We start from the raw sequence: 26,736 nt of genomic DNA, 5'->3' as shown, positions 1-26,736 counted from the left end.
TTATGTCCCTTTATGAAAAAGAACAAAAAACAAAAATCAAAATAAATGTAATAATCAATTTTATGTCTAGAATTCGTATTCCAGTATTGATCAAAATTCATTACATGGCTTTGAATCTAGAAAATATCTAAAACTTAAAGCTCAAGCACAAGCAGCCTTAAGAAGAAATTGAAAATTAATTAATTTTGCTTAATTAGTGTCTCATGTTAGCAACTGTGTAAGGTATTCAGTAATCGTTAATCATACAGAAAGAAACTGCAACCTACTGTGTAACTGCAAAGACAGCTATGGCAATACATCAAAATCATTATTCGAGAAATATTGTGAATATGGTTCTGAATTAGAACACCTCGCTCGATAAGGATCACTATAATAGACAGGTGGCACCTGATTGTCATTAAACTACTCTCTGACAACCAGTAAAGAATAACGGGAAAGATTGTGGGTAGAAGAAGTAGAGGACGATAGCAAGAGACATATGTTGACAGTCTAAACACCTGAGAAACATAAAAAATGATGAGCAACAATGAATTCATGAATGTCTCAAGGGAAAGAGAGATAGATGGAGAGATTTAGCCATCAATGCCTGTACCAAGCAGGACACCACTTGAATGAATGAATTCAGCAATACCACATAAAGAAAGCTTTCTTCATCATCACTAATCATAAGCCACTGGTGACATGTACTAAACTATTACATTCAGCACTGCACGGGCTCCAGTGAATGCTATTGAAGGTTTGGGGCTTCCTATAGTGAGTAACATACACACCGGATAATGAAATGATCCTTGCTGCACCCTCAGTTGATTGCCTAACCCTGAAAATGATAAGCCGAGTGAGCTAAATGAGAGAGTGGATAAACATTGAAGTCAGTGAGGATTAGACTATCTCAACCATCACTTCTCATTGGAAAAGCAGAAAGAAGTTAGAGAATTGTGAGAAATTCCATATACAACCGCCATCTTTCTTTTAGGCTGGCCACACAGCTTTAGTAGCCGGTCTGTGATTGGTTTAAATTTGAATGTGTCAGGTGATTTGACTTGGCACCTTTTTTGTATTCATGCGTTTATTTTTCAGTCTAAGAAAAAACACAGAACGGGATAGACTCAACCAGCAGTTCTCTCTCTAGGGAGCCAAGACAATTCCTTCATGGACACCAAACAGTTGGTGAACGAAGGACACATCTCTACAATGCAGAGACAACTTATTTTGCTGAACCTATTCAAATAAAGGAGGACATTCTACAACTGTTCGGCATGTTATTATCCAAATATTGAATCTTATCTCATTTCTTCTTGAGTCCCAAGGGGCTCACATTGTGTCTGATTATAGGCGCCATCATTCCCACCATGTTCTCCAACGAAACTAACATTCCAACAATAGGAATTCAAACGAAAGGCTCCATGCGTATGGAAGCAAATCAGGCCACCATTTTATAAAAGAACTATACCAGAACCGAAGAACTTTCATTGCTGTTATTTGTGAATAAATTTTGAGTTTAAAGGTATGGCTTTTGTTTGTGGAATTCATTTGCTTCTGCAGGGAGGAAATTGTGTGTGTAGGAAAGAAATTTCTTATAGAATAAATTGAAGCAGAAATTGTGGGAACTGTGATATCAGCCACAAGCCTCGACGTTGCCCAGTATACTGTGATGAGTGCACTGCATGTGGCAGCAAGGGACATTGGGCAATGTGCTGCAGAAAAACTAAATCCAGCGAACACAGAAAGAAAAGCGTGTAATGTAGTACACACTTACACACGCGTTAACATGTAGATTCTCGAGATTCAACACATTGTAGCAGAGCACGTCACAAGGAACAGAGAACAAGTAATAACTCAAATCATATTTTTCCATCGTAACAACATTTATTTCCAGGTACTTTCCTTCATGATCGCGCTCCTTTTTTCTGACCTTTGTCCTCTTGAACAAGATCATTTGTCTGTGCACACATTTTTTTTATAGTCTTTTTTTTTTCCTTACCATGACGTTATTTCACACACGGCTCAACATTTGTATACAGTCGCCATATGTGTGCCTGTGCTTTGTTACAAGCAGACATGGGAGCAAATCTTACAACCATCAGCACCAAACCCCAAGGAGGATTTTATTCAGGAGAGTGCCAGGCCGATAACAGTTATATCCGGTTCTAGGCGAGCAAAGGTGAATATTATCTGCAATACTATAACAATGACTACAGGTCAAATTCAATACAAATCTGAAATATTTGAATTTTCAAATGGGATGTCATGCACATATTATGTAATCATTAAATCCTGAAAGAAACTAACATTTCCAAATATTTATAATTTGATTTCTAATATCTATCATTGAAATTTAACAAAAATGGATGTTACAATATTTTTGGAATATAATGGTGTATGATCCCGCATAGTCGGGAGATTCTATTTATAAACGATGCTGCTAGGAACTGATGAATCAAATTAATTCACATTCTGCTACCAACCAATCAGAAACTAGAATTGCTCCATAAATGTTAAAACTTTTCTGTAGCAATTTCGCATATGTTTTTTCTGTCTCAACACGGGAAGAATTTTTTTGCTCTGTGAATTCCAACTCGAGAACTGTCTACTGCAAACCAATCAACTCCTAGGAGTTGTGTAGAACAACAAACCATCGGAAACTGTTCTGAAACTAAACATGGCTTACACTTCTAGAATGGAAGTTTTATTTTGAATTTTCACAAAGGGCTTCCACTCCCTTTTCATCCCTTTTGCATAAAACTGAATAAAACTAAATATAGTCCATATTACTTACACTTAACCTTAGAAGGTGTTTTCCAAAATTCATAATGATCAGTTAATTATTTTAGAAATGAATCCTGTGCATACATTATATCAAATGAAAAATGAGGACTAAAAGTTATATTTAACTTTAGTATATTATCAGAATAATATGGAAAATTAAAAAGCGAAATTAAGAAAAAAAGAAACCTATTTATGCCATGGCTTTTCGTAGCTAAATGCTTCTCATCAGAAGAGAAGAAGGGCCATTATTATACAAAATTTAAATATAGATAAAAACAGGCTTAATAACATTTACATATGAAATGAGTATGGACGAATAAAATAATATGGTAAATAAAATTACGAAATATTAAAAGTAGGTACAATATATAAGAATAAACTTGAAGGGGTAGTATATATGTAGGTAATAGGAAATAGGTAGGTAAAGAAAGAAAAATTATGGGTCACTATGAAATGATGAAGACCATTAAAGAAGATCCAATAATCAAAGAAGAAACGAAAAGATGAAAAAGTGGAGAAAGAAGGAAAGGAGATAGAAAACGCAAATAAAAAATACAGAAATACATACGAGGGGCATGCAATAAGTAAGAAAGACTAATAACTGTGCCAAGTTTCGTTGCTCTACTGCTATGAGAAGTGGGTCAGGGGCATTACTTATTGCACGCCCCTCGTATATAAATAAAACAATCTTTTTATCTTAATTTTTCCCTTCTAATTGTCCTTATTGTTCCGATAATATCATAAAGTTATATATAACTTTTATTCCTCATCTTTCATTTAATATTGTTTTTGCTCCTATTAATATTGTTGCGTTTTCTTATCTTGATAAGTTTTGCCTAGTTGAAAATATATTCTTTGATAACAATTGTATAAACCAGTACATGCAGATATGTGCACGTACCTAACTTTATATAAATAGAGATTTCTGATGATTTAAGAAAAAAAAAAAATTTCCTCATCTTAAAAATAAATTCCATACAAGATTTGAAATGAACTTACTGCAGTGGCTCGGATAAATGCCTCGATGTTGAAGCTGTAACACACTTGATTTGGTTTTCAGTACCCCTTCCGATACCCAACCTTTCAAACGAGAATCAGTTAAAGATCCGTCAACCTGGTCCAGAAGAAGCTTCAGCAATAATTTTTCGGGATATTCCTAGAAATAAAAAACACAAATTTTTATTAGAAATACTGCTCATCTTACATTCATTTCGTTGATCACAGCAAATATACAAGGTGATGTCTGAACTTTGAATTACAATACGATTTGAAAATATTTTCCCCATTTACACAGTCAATCGGTTGCCTTAAAAGTTATAAAGAAATATTGGTTTTGTGGATCATTATTAAGTTCATTACTTGCACTTAAAGGAGCGGTTAGAATCTTAAAAAGATCTCTCGGTTAGAATGTGTTAGATAGCTGGTGAATGTTTGCCCCATCCCTCGCTAGAACAAAAAAAATAAGAAAATTGAAAAAAAAAAAAAAGCAACTAACTCTAACCAAAACTAATCTATCATATAATGATATATTATTAAATTTTCAAAATCAGACCCAAATAGTATTTAAGCTGAGAAATCGAATTTCGCTTCTGACTAACCATTTATCATCATCATCATCATACTATCATTGCATTTGGTATAATGTTCATTTTATGTGATGAGATGTGTTAAACAGCTTTAAAAAAAAAATTGACTTTTAAAGTAACCTATCTCTGGCCAGGTCTTTATTTATCCTCCTTTCATCCAAATATATTTTTATCCCTTCCTCGCATGTTTTCCTTTGTCTTCCTCTGTGTAGTGAACCTGCTACCTCAACTGTTCTCCATCCACTAACCCAACACGTCATTTGTTCTTTCAACTTGGCCATGTCATCAAAGTCTACTTTTTTGCACATAAATCCCACATTTGTACTTTTTCCTCTATTTTTTATTAATGAGTCACTATGCATCTTATTAATCCTTATTCTCATGTGGCTTTATAAGATGGATAGATTATTAGTTGAATGATGATAAATATTACGAGATGATTGAAAATAATAATTGGAAAGAACAAAATTTGATGACTATTTAGATAGTTTATTACAAGTGTTTTTTTTGTTGAGGTGGGGTTTAAAGACGACCATAGCATACAGGAAAGCAATTACAGGATACTGTGTTCCAAGTTTGTCTTTTTTCCTTCAGAATCAAACATACTTACAAAGATATACAAATAGCACAAGACCATGTTCTATTGTGAGTGGAAGTTGCAGACAATTCTGCAGTCGTCAAACTTTGTACATTTCAAATTTAGTGCAGATCAATTTTTCTCTTGTTCTTAATGAAACGTGACTAAAAATATGACTTAATTTACAAATGAAACGATGGTGAAATGAATCTCTGACCTACCGTCTTTCCATCTGCATGTGTGAAGTCCGCTTCTAGAATGTTGGCATCATTGACAAGTTTTTCCATGCTCAAATAGACCAAGTTTAGTCTGTCACTGATCATTTTAGCCATGGTCGATTTTCCTGAAGCAGGCGGCCCAATTATTAAAACTCGAAGCACTATGGGGAAGAAGATGGAAAACAATCAAGATTCAGAAAGTGAATACAACACTTCTCATTTCCGATGTTACTCTCACTACGTTTTTGGCTGATATAAATTCCGATCCTCTTTAGATGTGTCATGTCCGAATTCAGAATTTCGAATGTTACCCTTTATTTAATCTGTAGGGATAGACTGCTTTCATTCCATCAGCCATAAGTAACTCTTAATTATATTCATGTGGACATGTGTCACAATGGATAAAAGTGCTAAGTAATAATTGTTTAAAGTGACATTCTTCTGTAGATCAAGGGGCCAGTCCTCATTATAGGTAAAAGACTAAGCTTCTTTCCTTTAATAAATTCAAGAAACCTTCTCAACCACTAATAGATATGGCTAATGATAAATTACCCGAAAGTACTTTTTTCAAACTTCTCAGTTTAACCTTCACAGGGAACATGAGTTGGAGCAAATACATCAAGGGCATTGCCATGGCTTGTGCGAGAAAGGTGGGCTCTCTCTACCATGCTAGAAAGTTACTTACACCTGAAAGTATCCTGTACCTCTATAAGGCCACCATTCGCCCATGTATGGAGTATGGTTATCACATTTGGGTTGGTGCATCTGCTACTAGTCTCTCGCTCTTGGACAAGGTTCAAAAGAGAGTTGCCAACCTAATAGGTCCTGAACTGTCAGCTAGGCTTTGGCCTCTGTCCCATTGACGTAATGTTGTATCCCTCTGCCTGTTCTACAAGTATTTTAATGGTATATGCTCTGATGAACTACAAGCTCTTGTCCCCCCTCAATGTTAATACACTGACAAACCTGATGCCAGAAAGCCTACTATTCTAATAGTTTCTTCCCCCAGAACTGCTAGACTTTGGAATTCCCTTCTGGGTTCCTGCTTCCCCAACTGTACTGACATGCAGAAGTTCAAGTGTAATGTAAACAGACATCTTGCTGCTCAACTCCCAACATAGTATCCTTGCAATTGTGCCTCAGATAATAGCCCCCTACATCAAAGTGACACGGTTCCTTGTTTGGGGTGAAAATGCAATAATAAAAAAAATATATTAAGAATTGCAAATTACTTAAAACTTCTACTAGGACTTTTATGAGAATAACATCCAAGATGAAAATGGTAACCTGAATAATCCAAATAATCACAATTATGAATCCTCTAAAAAATTATGAAACAGTGAAAACACATAAAAACATGCAGTGTGAAAATAATGAGACTTCAAATCAGAAAAGATATAATCTATAGTTGCCCCTTGTAAAACATTTACAACAAAGACTTGGTGACCCCCAAGTTAAAAAAAAAAAAAACACTGTTAACTCTAATACTTTAATAGTTTCTTCCCCAGAACTCCTAGACTTTAGAATTCCCTTCTGGGTTCCCGCTTCCCTGACATGCAGAAGTTCAAGTGTAATGTGAACAGACATCTTGCTACTCAACTCCCTACATAGTATCCCCCTGCAACTGATAGTAGCCTCCTACATTAAAGTGGCACTCTGCCTTGTTTAGGGTGAAAATAGAATTAAAAAAAAAAAAACTCCAAAAATATTTATCAAGTCAGACTGAAATTTTACCTAGTGGTTATTGTTATCAAAAAACATTGTACATAAAAATTTGGAAAAAATCAGAAGTTGAAATTCTATCAAATTTCGTTCATAACCACTTTTTTCAGTTAATATAAAGGTCAAGCTCATACAAGATGTGGGACTTCATTAATTACAATATGAGTCAAGTAATGATGTTATATTATGGACTGCCAGGCAAATAACCTAAATGATTATTATTATGATTGTCATTCGAAATCTAGATGTTTGAATGCTAAAAATGCAATAGAGAAATAATGTTGATGAAAACAAGATATTTCGAGAGGGTTTAGAATTTGGGAAAATGGAATGTCAGCTAAAATATGTACCAGGAATTTTAACTTGGTAAAATAGAATTTTAGAAACAAACAGTTAGGAATTTTAGTTATAAATAACAAGTAAATATGTGACAAAGATTAAGTGACTGATTCTTGTGTGCTACGTAATATTAATTAGTAATCACATGGTCAGAGAGTTAAATAAAGATAGTTTTATATACATATGTAGGGAATTAGTGTGGGGGACAGAGATTGAGTTAGAGGTTGGTCAAATGGAATATAGTAAGATGTAAAGACAAAGAGAAACATACCACTCCAAAGATGGGGGAGGGAGGCGTTAGGAAATAAAGTTACAGAAAATTATGAAAAATATCGATTGTTCTTCCTCAGGAAATCTTGCAGTTTACAGACCGTCAACTAAGACCAACCCTCTTTTGGTCTGAATAATTCCCCAGAAAAATGTTATTCGTCCTGTTAGTTTTAACTAAACAAAAAATATATGAATAAACACAATTGCCCAATTATGTTTACACATTTATTATACACTGACAAACATTTAAACAACAATAAAACACAATACAATAGCGACAGTTCGATAAGACTCACCGACTGGTGGAAAAAGTTCTCAGAGCTCACCTCATGGTGGAACGAAGGTTCTCCTCTTCTTGAGTGGGAAAGGCAACACGTCTGCCTTTGACCAAAGGGAAAAACTAACCAGCCTTAGAGCAGGGGCAGATTACTCCTCCCCAGTGTCCTCTAATTTTTAGTCCCCTACAACACTCCCCCCCAAAATACGGAGTACTTTTAATTGAATGTTGTGAGAGGATTGTTTTTTTTTTGTTTTTTTTATGTAGAGACAAAGTCTCTTAAATGGGCAGGCCATTTTACCTGTCTGCCCGAACGTGTTTTTTTATAAGGGTGTTTTTCCAATGTCACTTCGACTGGCATCCTTTGTGAGGGATCTACTTCTAAATATGCATCCTCGAGTGTTGCGGGTTTCAACCTGTCAATTGAGATATTTTGTTCTTCGTCCTTAATGAGGACGCTGAAATACTTCTTGCTTTTCTTGTTGACTTTAAAAGGTCCACGGTACGGTGGTTGCAGGGTATGCGACCTAGCTGTATCGCGAACAAACACATGTGTGCATGTCTCTAGTGCCTTTGACACATATGTGTTAGCGCACTTGTTTATTCCTGATGGAGAATATGCCATTTTGGCCATGGTTCTTGTCAGTCTATCAACAAATGATGCAGGGTCCCAAACTTTATTTGGTGTATCACAAAAGTATTGTGCTGGCAGGCGTAGTGTGGTACCATACAGCGCTTCTGCTGCTGAGCAATTCAAATCCTTCTTCACTGCTGTGCACAAACCCAGCAAAATTAGAGGAAGGTGTTCTAACCACTTTGTATTGCTGGTAAGCACTGCACGTAAAGAGGCCTTTAGGCTGCGATGTAGACGTTCGACTGCTCCGTTTGCTTGTGGATGGTATGCTGTCGTGTGTATACTTCTGGTGCCCTAAAGTCCTGAGAGTTTATGAAACAGTTCAAACTCGAATTGTCTACCTCCGTCAGTTGTCACATTTTCCGGGACACCGAATCTTGCTACCCATCCCGCGAGGAAAGTTCTGGCTGTTGTGTATGCTGTCATATCCGGCATTGGTAAGGCTTCAATCCACCTTGAAAATCTGTCGACACATGTCAAAAGATAGCATTGGCCTTCACATGTCGGAAATGGACCGGTGATGTCGAGGTGTATGTGCTTGAACCTCTCATCAGGTACTGGAAATGTGCCTAGTGGTGCACGTGTATGTCGACCGACCTTGGCCTTTTGACACTGCATGCACTTCTTTGTCCATTCTCGCACGTCTGCTTTCATCCTCGGCCAGACATACCTGTCTGTCATCAAACGTATCGACGCATTGGCCCCTGGGTGTGATAACCTGTGTACCGCGTTGAATATGTCTTTCCTTAAGGATGCTGGAACATATGGGCGCAGTTTGTTAGTGCTGATATCACATACTATTTTTCTAGGGCTGTTGGGGTGTGCCATTTTCACCAGCTCCAGTGATGTTCCATTATTCTGCAGAAGCTTCTGCAGGTGCTCGTCTTTTTCTTGCTCCATAGCTAAGGTGTTGGCTTTGACGGAAGGTCCCAATGTGAAGGAGTTTATTCCTCATGACAGTGTATCTGCTGGTATATTGTCAGCTCCCTTCACATGTCTGACATCCGATGTAAACTGTAGGATATAGTCCAACTGACAAACCTCTCGGGGAGAGTATTTGTCTGAGGAGGACTGCAGAGCGCCTAATAGAGGATTGTGGTCAGTCACCAAGTAGAATGGCTGTCCCTCTAGGAGCTGCCGATAATGTCTTATTGTGGAAAACGAGGCCAACAACTCTCTGGAAAATGTGCTATAGCGTGTTTCTGCGTCAGTCAATTTCCTGGAGAAGAAAGAAATAGGTCGCCAGTTCCCATTACATTTTTGCTGCAGGACCGCTCCAATTCCAGTTGCAGATGCATCTACTGCCAGGCAAAGTTCACTATCGGGTTGAATGTGGGACAGCTTTGCGGTGTCTTCTAACATGGCCTTTGCTTTGTTGAATGCTGCTATTGCTTCCTCCGATAGTGTAATGTTGCAGTTCTTCACATTCGTCAGCATACCTGTCAATGGCAAAAGTACTTGGGCAACATGAGGGAGAAACCTACGATAGAAGTTAACTAATCCTAAAAATTGCCGCAACTGTCTCATTGTAGCAGGGATAGGGAAATCTCGGATGGACTTGACTGTCTCTGGGGATGGGGAAATTCCCTTCTCTGAAATATGGTGCCCCAAAAATATAACCTCGGATTGACCAAAAGTACATTTCAATGGATTTAAAACAACACCATATTGGTTCAGGCAATCGAAACTTGGTGCACATGATCTATGTGTTCCTGCCTATTCCTGCTAGCAATGAGGACGTCATCTATGTATGCACACACAAATGGCAAGTCTCGCAGAACCTGGTCTATAAAACGTTGGAACGTTTGAGCTGCGTTGCGTAAACCAAATGGAACACGCAAAAATTCAAACATTCCAAACAGTGTGGTAATTGCCATTTTGGGAATATGTTCGGGCTCCACAGGGATCTGGTGGTATGCCCGAATAAGGTCTAATTTAGTAAAGACCCTGTTATTCTGGGCCACTGCTGTTAAATCTTGGATATGTGGTACTGGGTACCTATCCGGTTTCGTAGCGGCATTTAAAGCTCGGTAGTCTCCACATGCCCACTATGCATTTGGACCCTTACTAACAAGATGAAGAGGCGAGGCCCATTCGCTATTTGAAGGACGAACTATGCCAAGCTGCATCATCTGCTGAAATTCTGCTTTCGCAGCCTTTATTTTTTCAGGTGTTAAACATCTGGCTTTACAATGGACGAGTGGGCCTTTTGTCTCAATGTAATGAGTTACAGTGTGTGGTAACACTTCCTTGTGAAAGGAGGGGATCGATATTGAAAGATATTCCTTCAACAGACTCAGGAAGGCTTCGTCCTGGTCTACATGTGCTACCTGTGGACCTAATGGTGTGCCATTCCCCACCACCCCACATGCTGCAAGTTGTGCGCTTGGATCTCAGAGACACTGGCCTGACATATCTACTACCAGGCCAAATGCTTGCAGAAAGTCAGTACCCAGTATAGCACTGCTTACGTCAGCCACTATGAAAACGTGGATAAACGATCTGCGTAAACCCAAGTTAAGGTCCATGCACCTCTCCCCATAAGTCCGTATTATCAAACCGTTTACAGCTCGCAGTGTAAATTTACAGGGAGGAGACCTATTGTCCACTGATGTTGCCGGGATAAAGGAAACTTGTGCCCCACTGTCCACCAAAAACGGGATGCCTGTATTTTTATCTACAACATAAAGTAGGCGGCCAGAGCAGGATGCACCGACAGTTAATGCCGCTCTCGTCTGTTGGTTTAGGCTTTTCCCTGCCCCTTATAGTTGCAAGGTGTAATACAAGACTTGGCATTTTCGCCCAATCTCTTGTGCTTCCAACAAATAGCTTCTTGCTTGCGTTCCCGGGACTGGCTGCGACCTCCTCTGCTGCCATGTCCCTGCTTCTGTTTTAATGATAGTCTGGCGATGTCTTCCGCCATTCTGTCCATACAGGCTTCCAACCGTTTTTGGCCCTCCATTAATTTTTCTAGAAGCTCGTCTCTTCCAGAGGTCTTCACGCTGGATACTGCAGACGATTGTGTGGATAATATGTCTGCAATGTGATCTGCTATGATGGCGAGTTGTTCCACCGGCGTGGACTCGTCCTGAGCAGCGATAGCCACCTTATACTCCGTCGGGATCCGTTGGAGGAAAATATGCTTAACGATGCTTTTATCCATCGCACCTTCAGCTAATTTTTGTAACCGTTTTAGAAATTGAGACGGCTTGCTATCTCCCAGGGTCTCTTGTTCCAACAACTGCGAAACACGCTTATGTGTCGAAACAGTCACAGCAGTCGTGACTCTCTCCTTAAGTACATCGTACGGCTTTCAGTAGGTGGAGAGATTATTAACTCTCTTACCTCAGTAATTGTATCCTGAGGTAAAATGGATGCGACGTCACAGAATTTCTCTGCCTGGTTGGCAATCGATTTTTGTTTGAAAAATAAATCGAGTTGAGCAAAAAACAAAGCAGGGTCGTCGCAAACTAACGAGGCATTAACGTTACAAGTTGTCGCCATTTTAAAAAAATATATATTTATTTATTTATCTATTTTACCGCACTGGAAACTACAACAGTCTAGCAGCAGGGCATGGAAAGAAAGGAATAGTAATAATACAACATAGAGGGTAAGGCGGCACAGAGACAGAATGCAACGTACTCGTCCATATCAGCCAATCCTGTATCAGGTGCCGAATTTGACAGGAATACCGACAGCCGTTTCAGGAACGAAATTTTCCTATAAGGGATAATTTAGTTTCGAAAAAAAACTTGTTGCATTTGTTGTGCACGATTAAAACAAAACCCTAGTTCCATCCTTATTCTATCGACAAAAATATGTAAAGAATAGAAGAAAACTCGTGTTGCTATCTTAATTACGCTACCCTACGAATTTTTATTTAGGGAATAATAATTAGAATTCTAGAAATAAAATTTACATCCTAACTTTTTCTTATTGTTCATAAAAATATTATTTTACTTTTTTTTTTTTAACAGAACTTATTATTATGTATGTGTGTGTACATATATATTTTCTCGGAGTCACCAATTTGTTAGTTTTAACTAAACAAAAAATATATGAATAAACACAATTGCCCAATTACGTTTACACATTTATTATACACTGACAAACATTTAAACAACAATAAAACACAATACAATAGCGACAGTTCGATAAGACTCACTGACTGGTGGGAAAAGTTCTCAGAGCTCACCTCGTGGTGGAACAAAGGTTCTCCTCTTCTTGAGTGGGAAAGGCAACACGGCTGCCTGTGACCAAAGGGAAAAACCAACCAGCCTTAGAGCAGGGGCAGATTACTCCTCCCCGGTGTCCTCTAATTTTTACTCCCCTAGTCCCTTTCGTAAAAAGAACTGTCCTTGTGCATTATTGTCCGGTTTGGTGAACTGTTTATTTTATGTGCGAACACTGCATGCACACACACACATACACTTGTAACGAACATTATATAGACAATCACAGATCATCATACATACTGGCATGTACACACTCTCAACACTTTAAAGACGATATGGACAGTGATACAAACATACATGAACATAGGCGATCATACATAGACAGACATTATGAATTATAAATATATACTAACTACATATACAAACGTTATATACAGCAGTATATAACGGAGATTCTATAGTGAACAAAATCAAAGTTATCACAAAAAGGTGAGACTTTTGTCTTTTCCATGAGTTTGATTTTTGATTTAGATATCTCAAAATCAATTCAGTGTTAGACCATGACCGATATTTTGATCAAGTCTGGCGATGTTTAATCAAGCAATGTTGAGGAAAGTAGTCTGAACCAAAAACATAGCCTCCTTCATGGAGGCAAGAACAGAAATTGAATAACATAATAGAAAAAACATGAAATTTGAATTACAACTGAAATTAAAAAAAAAAAGGCACCACTTACCTTCATTGCATTCCCATTTTAGCATGTTACTCAAGAATTCTAATGGGTTAACAGGTTTCTTAATGAGAAGCTGTTCTTGTAAAAACTGAAATGGAAATCAGTTTGTTATTGTGGGTCATTTTGAAATGCTAAAACAAACTTAAAGAGCTTGTTTGAGTAAGCAAGTATATTTTAAAATATTTAACAATCTTAAATTTAAGTGAACAACATGAATATAGAGTTTTGACTTATCAATTACACAATCGACTGAGTTTTACAGGGCCTTACAAAGAGGAGTTTTCTCCATTTTACTGAAGCCAAGAATGGAAAGGTCAATATTTTTTCCAACTGTAAGGATGACAGAGTTATTTCCTCTTTTGAAAGGTTGGTTTCAGGTGGCTCTTGGTAACAAAAGGGTTTACTGTCCCTTTTAGAAGAAGAAGAATCCCTAAATTTTGTGACAACACAAAACCTTGTGTGAACTTTCACGAGACTTTGTGGTCAAGAATTAAGACCCTAATGATTTCTCTTTTGCTTGTTGACCAACAGACTAAAGAGACTTGTTATTTGCCCACCTCCACTGCAGGAAAAATACTCTTCTGTAAGGTTTTACTTATGTGCTTAGCACATCTTTCTTAACTTATAATAAGATGTGCATCCTATTTGGAACGGATATAATTGGTTCCCCGACAAAAGGAGGGTGGACCTGTAAATTCACCCTTGTCCGTTCATCCATCCGCACTTTTCTCAATAGCTACATCTTGGAATTTTTTGAAATTTTGCACAAACATTAAACATGATATGACAAAAAAAGTAACAGAACGGATTTTCCAGGAAAACTCTGGTTGCACCTCTAGAGGTGCCTTTCAGATTAAAATCGCTAACATTGACACTTGTATGCTTATTAAAAAAAATTGATGCCTTGGATTTTATAAAACTTTCTGAAAAGTTGTAACTAACTGATTTCTATATAATTTTGTTTGTCTATACTTCACGATAACTCTAGAATGTGCCCCAGGAGCTCTTTTAGGGCTAATAAAAACACTCCATTTTTGGGACTATTTTACCATATTTGTCCAAAATTTTCTGTGTATGTCTATTTAGCAGTTTTGCATGGTGCTGAACTCAAATTTAAATATGTTAAGACCTTGGGGACTTTGGGAGCTAAATGGGGGGAGGGCAAATGATGGACTTAGTCATTTCTTTTTTTTTTGTTCATGGTGCAGAACTCAAATTTACATATATTAAGGCATAAAACTGCACAATTTGTTCATTTTCACCAGGATTTGATGTCACTTGGGGACTTTTGGACCTAAATGGGGGGGGGGGCAAATACTGAACTTATTTTTTTTTATGCCTCGTTCACTGTGCACTCATGGGGGACCATGCATGTTTCACTTGTTTTTTTTGTTTTTACTCTTATTCACCCCAAACAAGGCATATTGCCACTTGGACATTTATGATGCCATACCTGCAGGATCACTAGGTAGGGAGTTGCGCAGCAAAATACCTGTTTGTATTACATTTAAATTTCCACATGTTAGTAAAGTCAGGAAAGTAGGAGACAGGGAAGGAGTTCCAAAGTCAAGCCGTCTGGTGGAAGAAGCTATTAGAGCAGAAGGCTTTTCAGTACCTGAAAAGCTCAACAGTAAAAGGGTGGGATTTTGCTGCATGTCATGTTAATTGGGGATATTTGTAATGTTACCATCGTTTACACACGGGACTCACAATTTATAGCAATTTACATCACAAAAGAGACCAAGATAAAGAATAATTCAAATTCACTTTTTTGGGTTGCAACAACATTTTTTTTTTTTTCGCCATGCATGACTTCTCGTTACAGCTGTGACGTCTCTCACATGATCGTCTTCCTTCTCTCCCTTTGATAGTCTTTTTCCTTACAGTGACATCATTTCGCATTTCCTATGTATTTGACTACATGCCTCTGCGCTCTATTACATTTCAAGAATACTTGTAAAACAGGCACAGGCATGCAACATTGCGGCGATTGGCCAAGCGTCACAATATGGTTCATAGTCGTGGAACTATTAGGTTGGACACATTTTTTTGGACCCTGTTTAAGACAGAGAGTCTAGTCGATGGTGCACTAGTCCAGATCTAGACATAATAATCCATGCATGGGCGATTGGTGGCTTTGTAGCGATACATGATACTCTCAGTAGTGACGTATTTAATTATTTATGTGAAGTCTAAGTTGTATATCTCGTTTTTGGTTTGTTATACTGAAAATGTTAATTCTTTTTAAACTAGGTTTCTGTATGGGTTTTTTTTTTTTTATTACTGGCATAAACATATGTTTTTAAGTAATGCTAAAATATGTTTCTATCTTTGATAGAGAAAAAAAAATATCCAATATTCATATTCTTCCATATTTAGCAAAAGGAATGGTTTTACACACTCTTTTTGTTCAATTCCAAGATTGAAAGTTTTTTTGATGAGCCATCCCCTTAAGTAATCCAGTTTACCAAATTTCCACTACTAACAACTACTATCATATTGCCCCATTATCTTCTGTACACTAATTAACTCTTATCCTCGAGTGGCCTCCAGGCCTTGATAAGCGATGACTCCTTTGAAAAAAAATAAGTAAATAAATAAATATGTCTCATGTCAGACAACCAAAAAGGACACAACAGATAGAAATTTGTTTATCAACTCACGAACTCATTATGAAGAAATATGTAAATTCACTGAGCCAGCAATTATTTGTACCCTAGAGATGAATCTCTGACAATCTTTCTTCACTAACAACAACTTCCTTTAAAGTTCAATAAATGATTGTAAAACAACTAGCCGTGTTTTGTCAATTTATTTCTTCACCATCTTATGCATCATTCATTTTATAGCATAACCTAATATATAAAAAGCATTATGTTTATCTGTCTGTCTCTCTCTATATTTTCAAACTATCTCTTCCGAAACTAAAAGTTACAGAGCGGCACTAAGGGCCTCAAATGTTTGGATTTTTTATGGCCCATTCTTTTATGGATCATTAGTTGGTTAAAATAATTTTTAAGGGGTAAAAAAAATGGGTCAAAATTTTAAAAAATCGTTATACATTTTGTACATTCATTTTAGTTTATTTTAATCAGTTTATATTTGTGTCACGTTGGTATAGTGGTAACGTCACCAGCTTTGAATGCTAGTTTTGCTTTCAGTTTCGATTCTAGCTGATGGCACCCAAATACTATTTTTTTTTTTTTTTTTACTTTTGAAATCACAACTCTATAATAATATGTACACAATTTGGACAAATTAATACATCATGTTTAAGCGTATTTTACGACTGGACAAAGCTGCCCCCCCCCCCACGCTAGTTTTATATATACATACATATGTAAAAAGTCCACGTAGGCTTCTAGAATAGTGATTTGAAGGTTATAGGGTTTTTTGAAGCATGCAAACAATGTTATTTTTTATTTTTTATTTTTTTGTATTTAATATATTTCAAGGTATCCTCCACTTTTGGTCATAAAAAAGTATCGAAATGAAAATGAAAAATGTTGAAAAAAAACTAGAAATTTGTATTTTGGATAGTGTTCATTCCTTGCAATATGTTCGAAAGAGTTCATGTGAATTATTTTTGCCCACAGTCGGTCTTAGGCCCCTTTCTCTTGTACAATGATATAAGAATTGCATCAACCCAGTCCTGATAGACGGGAAGACTCTTCCAGACATCAGTAATAAGATGAAGAATTTCACCCCCACGTAAGAGGACTTCCACAGGAATACCATCAAGCCCTTGGGCCTTCCCAACTTCCTTGATTGCATCTCTAATTTCGTTCTCAGATGGGAACTCAGACATTTCATGGATAATCTTCCGTTGTGGTAAAAATCTATTGATGAGACATCATCAACATCAGAGGGGTTATCAAAGAGATCAGAATAATGCTCAGTCCAAAGAAGGAGAATCTTGTTGGGATCCTTTATAAGAGTAGTTCTATCATACAAAAGAAGGGGAGATACTGACAATGTTTGAGGACCATGTATTTTTTTTTTAAGCAAATGATACGTGCACTTGGAGTCTTTACGATTGAAGGACATCTTAATTTGATTAGAGAGTTTAGCTCACCACTGATTTTTAATTTGGTGAAGTCGTCTTTGGAGAAGACCTATGTTTGCTTTAAGTGATTTTTAGGTGGATTCCCGGTTTTCGTGAGAAGCAGATAACATTTTATGATGCAACTCACTCTTAGCACTTAAGAGTTGATTTATTTCAGAATCATTATCATCAAACCAATCCTGATGTTTAGATTTGCGGAAGTCAAGATCACCCACACTTACGTTAGAGAGTATATTTTAAAATGCATCCACCATCAGTAGAATTAACTACGGATCAAAGTTTTTCATGTACACTTGGATCATCCAGTTTGGATACATCAACTTGCCTGGGAATCTTAACACCACCTGACCTATACTTCCTCCTTATAAAGATTTTCAGCTTCCCGCATACCAAAAAGTGATCTGTGCTGCATTCAGTTCCATGCATGACACACACACTACATACATCTTGCAAGTTTGCCCTCCTGGAAATAATGTAATCAATCAAGTGACCTTGCTTTGAACGAGGGTGGGTCCAAGAAAACTTATGGACTTCTTTGTGGCTGAAGAAGGTGTTGCAGATAGTAAGGTCAAACTGAGTGCATAGATGGAGAAGATGCAGACCATTACTATTGTCAGTATGGCAGGGTGACCCGGTTGCCCAAGATTGGATAGATGCCATTCTGATTATGTTGTACAAAGGAAAGGGTGCAAGGTCTGATTGTGGAAATTATTGAGGTATCTTACTGCTGACTGAGGTTAGAAAGGTATTTGCATGGTTCTTGCTAAACCGATTGGACAAGCATATCTGTCCTGATATCCTTTCAGAATCCTAGTCTGGTTTTAGAGGTGGATGAGGGTTCATGGATATGGTGTTTTCTGCTAGACAGCTTTTGGAAAAGTGTATGCCTCTTTGTCAGGTGTTTGGGGACTTAACCAAGGTGTTTAACACAGTCAACCGTGAAGCTCTTTAGAAAGTGCTGGAAAATTTGGCTTTACACCTGCTCTTATGGAACAGTTCAAGCAACGTCATCATAGTATGAAAGGTTGCGTCAATTTCAATGGTCAGCTATTGGAAGAATTCCCCATTGATAATTGAGTCAAGCAGAGTGATATATCTACACCAACATTGTTTTCGCTCTGACTGCTGTGCTTTGGTATGGTTTCCGCAATTGCAATATGGGTGTTTATATTAGATTCCAAACAACTGGAAAAGTGTTGAACCTCAGAAGATTCCAAGCCAAAATACTTGTTATTGATGGGTTTGTTAGAGAGCTGTTGTATGCTGATGATACTGACCTGGTGACAAATTCCCCAGTTGATATGTAATTAGTGATGGATCTCTTCATGAATGCCTGTACCTACTTCGGACTGACGGCATTAAGAAAACTAAGGTAATGTGCACTCTTGCTCCTGCTGATCTGTATGTGGAACTTAATATCTTCATCTATGGAAAGCGTCTTGAAGTCATAAAAATTTTTGTTTAACTTGGTAGTACCTTATCAAATGATGGCACTCTTGATGCAGAAATAAAACAGAATCAACAAGACATCAAACACGTTTGGGAGGTTACAAGTCTGGTCTGATGGTGATCTAACGCTGACAACTAAAATGTCAGTATCTCAAACATGTGTAGTGCCATTCCTACTCTATACCTCTGAAACAGACCTTGTACCAGTCACATGTAGAACTGCTCGAGAGGTTTCATCAGCACTACCTTAGACACATTCTTGTTTTAAAGTGGGATAATTTTGTCCCTGATACATATGTCTTGAATAAGACCAAAACAACCAGTATTGCTACCGCCATTATTGAGAACCAGATGCGTTAGGCAGATCATCTTGTCTATCGACTCCCAAAACAGTTTTATGGCGAGCTCTTTTTTGGCAAAAGACCCCTGCAAAAGCCCAAAAAAACGTTTTCGTGATAGCATCAAGGAGAGTTTGGTGAGCTTTCATGTTCCTATTGCGAGTTCCTAGTATATGATTGCAAACAGTGGAGGGCACTAATTTACAGGGGCGGTGTAGAACACTTTGAAGCAGCCAAGATAGACTGAGTGAAGCTCAAGAGAGCATGTAGGAAATGCCAAACCTTGCCGCCCAATCATGGAGATATTTGGATCTGTTAGGTGTGTGACCGGGCTCTGTTGTCCAGGGCAGGTCTTCTTAATCACATGAAATTGCATGATGATACAGGTTCCATTGCTGTTAGTTTCATCCAAACCAATGTCCGTCTTCAGTGTCATGTCTGCTTGAGGGTGTGCAAGTCGCTGGCAGGACTTAAAAGTCATCTTCGGGCACATGGGCTTTCAGTGACTGAGAGAGTGGCACTTGTCTGACAAGATGTCACAATCATCATGTATATATATATATATATATATATATATATATATAAGAACAAACAGTTAATAAAACATGTTAAAAAACACTTTGAAAAAGAGTTAAAAACATTTTATTTTAAAAAGGAAACACTAAATACTTTACATATAAACTTATATATATATATATCTCTTTTCAAGGGAAATAAGGTAAAAAAAAAAAACCGATAAAAGTGCTCGATATGTTAATAGAGCGGTATATAATTTTTTAATTTTTTATTGAGCCCATAATAAATTTACATTACTGCTTCCATTGGATTTTCACCCCAGGAGATGAGGTAGAGTACCAATTTCATCGGAATTTATAGGTGGACTTTATAGGTCCACCTATAAATTCCGATGAAATTGGTACTCTACCTATATATATATATGTACATATGTTTGGTGTGGGCAATCAGACCTTGCACCATTTCCTTTGTATAAGATATTCAGGATGGCATATATCCAGTCTTAGGCAACCAGGTCACCCTGCCATACTGACAGTATCAAAGTGTGGACCACACAATGTACATTGACACCACCATGTTTCAACAGCTCACCAGGAATGCCATCCAGCCCAGAGGATTTGTTCTTTATCTGTTTTATGCAGCCAACTGTTTCCACGAGAGTTGGTTCAGCATCACGTTTCGGACAAAAGGAACACTGAGGGATACTTTCTATTGCAGCAACATCAACATTGGATGAGTTGTGAAAAAGATCATGAAAGTGTTCATGCCATCGATGCATAAATTCATCTGAGGTTTTCAGTAAGGATCTCCCATCCTTCCCCAGGAGTGGTGTAGTTGAAGAGGATTTTGGACAATAGGCCTAATGAAGCAAAGCGTAAAATGTCTATGATCATAGGAAGTCTGTATCTCCCTAGAGAGATCAGACCACCATTTTTTTTTATTTGGTACACACAATACTGAATCTCACTCCGTACAGAAGAGACGTGGGCAGCAAAAGCTGGCCTGTTCAGAGGTGAAGAGTTGAGAAGTTTCAAATAAGCTTTCCACTTTCTATCAATTTGAGCGTTAATTAGATTGGAGTTCATCAAACCAATTTAAATGTCTGGGAACCTTCAATCCAAGAGCTTTAACACTTTTTTTTTTTTTTTTTTAAATTTTTTACATGGAAGTCACCACTTATCAAGGCCCGGAAGAAACTCAGTGGTAAGGGTTATTGCGTGTTCATTAGTCAAAGGGATAATATCGTAGTAATCGTTAGTAATGGAGATTTGATAAAGTGTCTTACTTAAGGGGACGGGTTATCAGGAATTTGTTTATGTTGGACTTGAAAACATCCACGTTGTAGTCAGATGGGAAACAGGCAAACAGAATTTTTGGTATATTGTATCTCTTGCTATCTCCCAATAACAATCTGAGAACTCCACTAAATTAAAAGCAAATTTCACATAACTTCATACGACTAGATCCTTCAATATGCTTAGGCACTTTGATTCCATTGAAACGGCTTTTATCACAAATTCTAATTTTGAGTTTAGCTCTGACTATTAAATAATCTGCACCAGTTGGCACCATGCATTACTTTAACTTTGCAAAAATTTCCAAGATCACCACGTCTACACAGTATGTAATCAAGCAAAAAGTACATACATACATACAAACCATTCTTAACATCGGGAGGGGAGGGTGTTTTGTAACTATTCTGTGCTTCCACCTAACAATTTAATAAAAAAGATATCGTGAAACTTAAATTTAATCTGAAAAAAAAAACAAAACAAAAAAAAAACATTTATAAACAGTGAGGTACCAAAAATGCATAAGCACCAAGAGTTTGTTTTAATAATTTTTAAATAGAAAAAGATAGGCTTTTAATATAAATGTCAAAGTGAGAAAAAAAAAAAACTCAGCTATATGTTAAGATTTTTGTTCCTTAGAAGCGCTGGTTAAGATTGAATAAAATGAATATGTATTATATACGTTTGAAGCCAAAACAACGCATTATTACAAAATAAACAGACATTTATTTTGCTAGAAATTTATGTTGAAATTCATAAATATATTTCGAAGGAAACCTTCATCTTCAGTATAACTTTTTCTTTTTTTTTTTTTGCCATATTGTTGCTGGGGTAGAGAATAAGCAAGTATAAGTCCGTTTACTGTTTATATGGTAGTTTTTTAAATCTCAGAACGGTAAGGTTTCCTTCAAAATATATTTATGAATTTCAATATAAATTTCAAACAAAATAAATGTCTGTTTATTTTGTAATAATGCGTTGTTTTGGCTTCAAATGTATATAATATGTATTCATTATATTCAACTATATATATATTATATATATGGGATACTATAGTTAGATATGTATACTTATACATGTATAAATTTTCTACTCCCTCTCTTATGTATATTTTCTATGTAAGATATACAAATGCTCCCATTTATTTATTTTTTTTCTTTCCCGTATATGCGGGATATCATTCCTCACTTGTGTTATTTTATGATTTTTTTTTTCTCCTTTAAATAATCTATATATTAATATGATAGCGTGTGTGTTATTCTCTGTGTCACGCTTACATCTGGGTTGTTTAATTTTTATGTACTTCCATTTCTTGTCATAAATATTTAACCAAGAATTCTTCATAAGTTTTAGTTATGACTGAAGGAACTCAAGTTATGTGTATATATATATATATATATATATATATATATATAAAATATTTTTTTTTTCATACGTTTTTATTTCGGTTTTGATTCAAGCTAATGCCCTTAAGTTATATGGATATATTTTTTTTATTTTTGACATCAATTTTATAATATATAAAAATTGATAGAATATTAACTCTATAATAACAGATACGAAATCTACAAGAATTAAAATATATTTAAGCATGTTTTATGACCGGGATACGCTGAACGTTCGTGTTAACTAAGATGATAAATACTTTTGCAGTTTTAACAAAAAAGCTACAATAATATCAAATCGTCTCCATTTATACTGAAAAATCTACAGAATGTCAACATCAATATATTACATATGAATGAGTCCCCTGTGGAATTTCCACAGGTCCCACTAGTGTTCATTATATATATATATATATATATATATATATATATATATACTAGCAAAAGTATCCGTCGTTGACTGGGTTCAAAAACAGCCTACAGAAAATGGACTCTGATTTATGAAAGTATGATAGGTTATGAAAAGGAAGGGTTGTAAAGAGATAGCTTCGAATTTGGGGGTATCAAAACCAAAGCAAAATATGATGAAAGTAAAAAGAAAATAGATAAACCCCATAATTTATTATACCATACCTGTTCACACTGAAGCACTTAGCACAATATTCTCCGGATCTATATTAAAAAAACCTTGTTAAACTTTGTGACATATTTCCATTCTATGGAGGTCAGGTACGAACGAACACCCCATAAGTTTATTATACCATATTTCTTCAAACTGAGACATAATTACCAAAGTATACTTATGCAGATAGATATGAAAAGTCTTTAAAGTTTGTGCCTATTTCCATTCTATGAAGGCCAGGCGTGAACGCAGACCCCACAATTTTATTATACCATCCCTATTTAAGTTAAAACATACTTATCAAAGTATTATCTATATTAAAAACACTTGTAAACGTTTATTTTTAATTTTTTAATTTTTTATTTCCATACTTTGTGGACCAGGCGCGTACGCAGACCCCACAATTTTAATGAATTATTATGCTAGATCAAACATACCCATTCCTGTGTCTCGATACATCTATCATTATATGTGATCAGTTTTCTATAATAGTCAACCATATAGGAGCCCATTCGTGACCAGAGACACACACAGACGTTCAGCTTTATATTATAGATATACTCGTATAATCCATTTTTTTTTTCTCTTCTCCCCTTCCTTCCTCCCTGTACATATTTATTTTACGGTAATTGTAAATACACCTTTCTCATTTTTACCATATTTTTAATTTCTTCCCCCTACTTTCTTTTTTTAAATATCAAAATGCCATCGTTTACCCCCTGATGAGGATGGCAAGAGATGTCTCAGGACTAAAAGAACTCTCTTCTCTATCATACATACATTTTGTACCCCAAATAAACTTTTCTAATTATATATATATATATATATATGTATATATACATACACCTACACACACACTAGCAGGCCGTCCGGCATTACCCAGTCGTAAAATACACTTAAATATGATATTTTGATTAATGCAGATTTTGTATTTATTATTATCCTAGCAATTCAGTCCGGTTTTGTTCGGGCCCTATGTACTGTTCATAACTTTATGTGCATATATATATTAAAAATTTTGACTCAAGTCCAGAGAACTTACATCTAAAATTTCAAGTGTTTAGGCCCAAAATTCGAAGAGGAGTTTGGTAGAGTCTGCAAAGGTTAACTTTGACCTCTTGGCAGCCAAAAATTCGCCCAAAAACAGATTAAAAAGCTTGCTGCATGTCTGAATACCCTTTATGTAAAATTTCAAATGTTTAGATCCAAATTTGGCTGAATAGTTTGCTAGAGACTGCAAAGGTCAAATCTTTTGAACTTTGACCCCTTGGCAGCCAAATTTTCGGACAAAAATCGATTAAAAAGCTTGCCCTATGTTTGAATACAGTTTATGTAAAATTTCAAGTGTTTTAGACCAAAAATTGGCCGAGTAATTTGGTAGAGACCACAGCGATCAAATATTTTTAAATTTTGACCCCAATTTTGACCCCTTAACATTTGTTTTGGGCTCAAATCAAATTAAAAAGTTTGATCCATGTCCAAGGAACCTACATCTAAAATTTCAATTGTTTAGACCTTAAATTGTCGGAGGAGTTTGTTAGAGTTTTCAAAGATCAAATCGTTGAACTTTGACAGCAAAATTTCTATCCGTAAACGGATTAAAAAGATTTTCCCGAATCTCAATACCCCTTATGTCAAATCTCTAGTCTCTAGACTGAAAATTGACAGAGTAGTTTGGTAGAGAAATGTACACACACAGACACAATTTCACTTTTATAGATATATAGATTATATTCGACCCAATATAAAGTAATGATTTAAAAAAATAAAAAATGACTCGTGCGTCACCACCAAGAATCGAAACCAAACCGTTTAGCTTAGGATTTACTTTTTCCTTTGACGTTAATGCCTGACGACATGTTTGCTGCAAGGCTAAAAATTATCCATTATGAACCAATATACCGAAATATAAAGTTTTGCATGGGTTCGAATACCCTCTCTATTACGTTTCATGTCTATAGACCAAAAACTGACAGAGGACAAAATTTTTAAGCATATATATATATATATATATATATATATATATAGAAAGAAGTTTGTGTTTACTATAATGTTTTTACGCAAATATTACGCAAGTATAAATCATATAGAATATCTGCATGAATATAATTACATATATAATATAATTAACTAAAGATGATCATCCCACATAAGAAAACCGACAAAACTAATAGGGAATTAATTAAAATAAATGCTTAAAAGAATATGCAAATTAGCTAGATCTTTTGTTGATGAATGCAATTCCACGACAGATATGTAACAAAGTAGTATTCTAATATTAATGCAAAAAAAAAAAAAATACACTTCTTTAATTTTATATAGCGGCGAGAAACGGTCACCACGCAGTTGAAACAAGTTTTTTTTTTTTTTTTTTTTTTCCTCCTTCAGTGGGAGAAGGAAATGACGCGTTTTATTGTCACTTTGAAATAATGGCGAATTCTGTCTCCGAACTGAATCCATGTTCTTTGATCTTTTTACACTCACCTTGAACATGTCAAATAACTTATGTGTTTCAGCATAATTAGCAAAATCCGGTGGTAACGACATCGGCCGTTTCGTGGCATCCATCTTGTCTTCAGTGTCTACGTTGCCATGGAACAACAATGTAGTTACTATGGAAACAATGGTGACGCGACAATGGCGGCAAATTGGGCAGTTTTTCTTTCTTTTTGTCTTTTTAACAAAATAAAAACAGTTTAGATATTGTTGTGGATTATAACACCCTTTAGCTAAATCACCCCACTAACCCACACGTATAGAAATATGAAACTGAAAATAGAACTAAAACAACCCTTTTTAAAAGACGATTTAAACATCCTAAAAACATGGAGAAAATAAGCTAAAATTATTTTAGAATTTGAAGTGAGGGATCATTTTCGTATATAATTTGAAAATAAAATGACCCTCTCCCTCAGAAAAAGTACACGTGACCCTTTAAGCGGCGCTTCTACACTATCAGAACGAAATTTTGTAGTCGATAAATGGAGTTTTCACATAAAAGAATGGTTTCTACTGATTTTTTTTTGTCAATTGTAATAAATTACAATGGTAGCTTCGAAAGTATGCAGTCGAAATTACTTAAATATTACTGACAATATTATTAATAAAAAAAAAAAAGAAAAACCAACTTCAATCGTTTTAGCAGATGAAAAATTGCGGCCATCTTATTTAAATCAAAACGGAAAATTACCTCCCTTTTGAACTCTTCTCGTCTTACATAAGCAAATATGACTATTTTCTTCAAATTCTATTTTCTACCTTATCGATTTTCGTCATTTTTTGGATACAATCATCTTAAAAATACAAGAAATACAGATACCATTGTTTTCATGTGAAATTCAGTATAATTTCCGAAATTTCGTTCTGATAGTGTAGAAGCGCCCTTTAAGCTTATGCTTTAAATTTTAGACATTTTCTAGAATCAAAATCATGTAATGGATTTTGAATAAAATTAGAATAAGGATTTTAAGCATAAGGTTTAGTATCATATTTTTAATTTAATTTTGTAAAAGGGACATAAAATTGGTGTAAACCTGTACTGTTCATGGAGTTAATTTGGTGTTTCTTTTATTAAAGCAAAATACGAAAACCGAAATATTGAATTTCAAGTAAAATCAATCGTATCTACTTAATTGTCATGTCACAGTAATGAAAATATCCAAAAACTAAAACAAAAAAATAAAAATAAAATAAAACGATAAGGCAGAACATTAATTATTAATGAAAACAGTTTTCCAAGAAAATTAACAAAAATTGAGTTTTTCTTTA

The 26,736-nt window shown here is 35.8% G+C and overlaps 1 protein-coding gene across 1 annotated transcript in view; it reads right to left on the bottom strand.

Moving 5' to 3' along the window:
• LOC145303450 (adenylate kinase 8-like) overlaps window positions 1-25,578 on the bottom strand; it is a 49,345-nt gene extending 23,767 nt beyond the window's left edge. The window contains exons 1-4 of the mRNA XM_080144783.1: window positions 25,453-25,578; window positions 13,304-13,388; window positions 5,151-5,308; window positions 3,766-3,922 (exon numbers count right to left, since the gene is read on the bottom strand). Of these exons, the coding sequence (XP_080000909.1) occupies window positions 3,766-3,922; window positions 5,151-5,308; window positions 13,304-13,388; window positions 25,453-25,536 (484 nt within the window). The 5' untranslated portion in view covers window positions 25,537-25,578. The remainder of the gene's footprint in view (window positions 1-3,765; window positions 3,923-5,150; window positions 5,309-13,303; window positions 13,389-25,452) is intronic.
• Window positions 25,579-26,736: the final 1,158 nt, after the last annotated feature.

Source organism: Euprymna scolopes, chromosome 19, assembly GCF_053919585.1.
Source record: "Euprymna scolopes isolate OS-2025 chromosome 19, ASM5391958v1, whole genome shotgun sequence".
Taxonomy (NCBI): Eukaryota; Metazoa; Mollusca; class Cephalopoda; order Sepiida; family Sepiolidae; genus Euprymna; species Euprymna scolopes.
The sequence above is the reverse complement of the archived record's forward strand: the minus strand, read 5'-3'. Positions and strand labels throughout refer to the sequence as shown.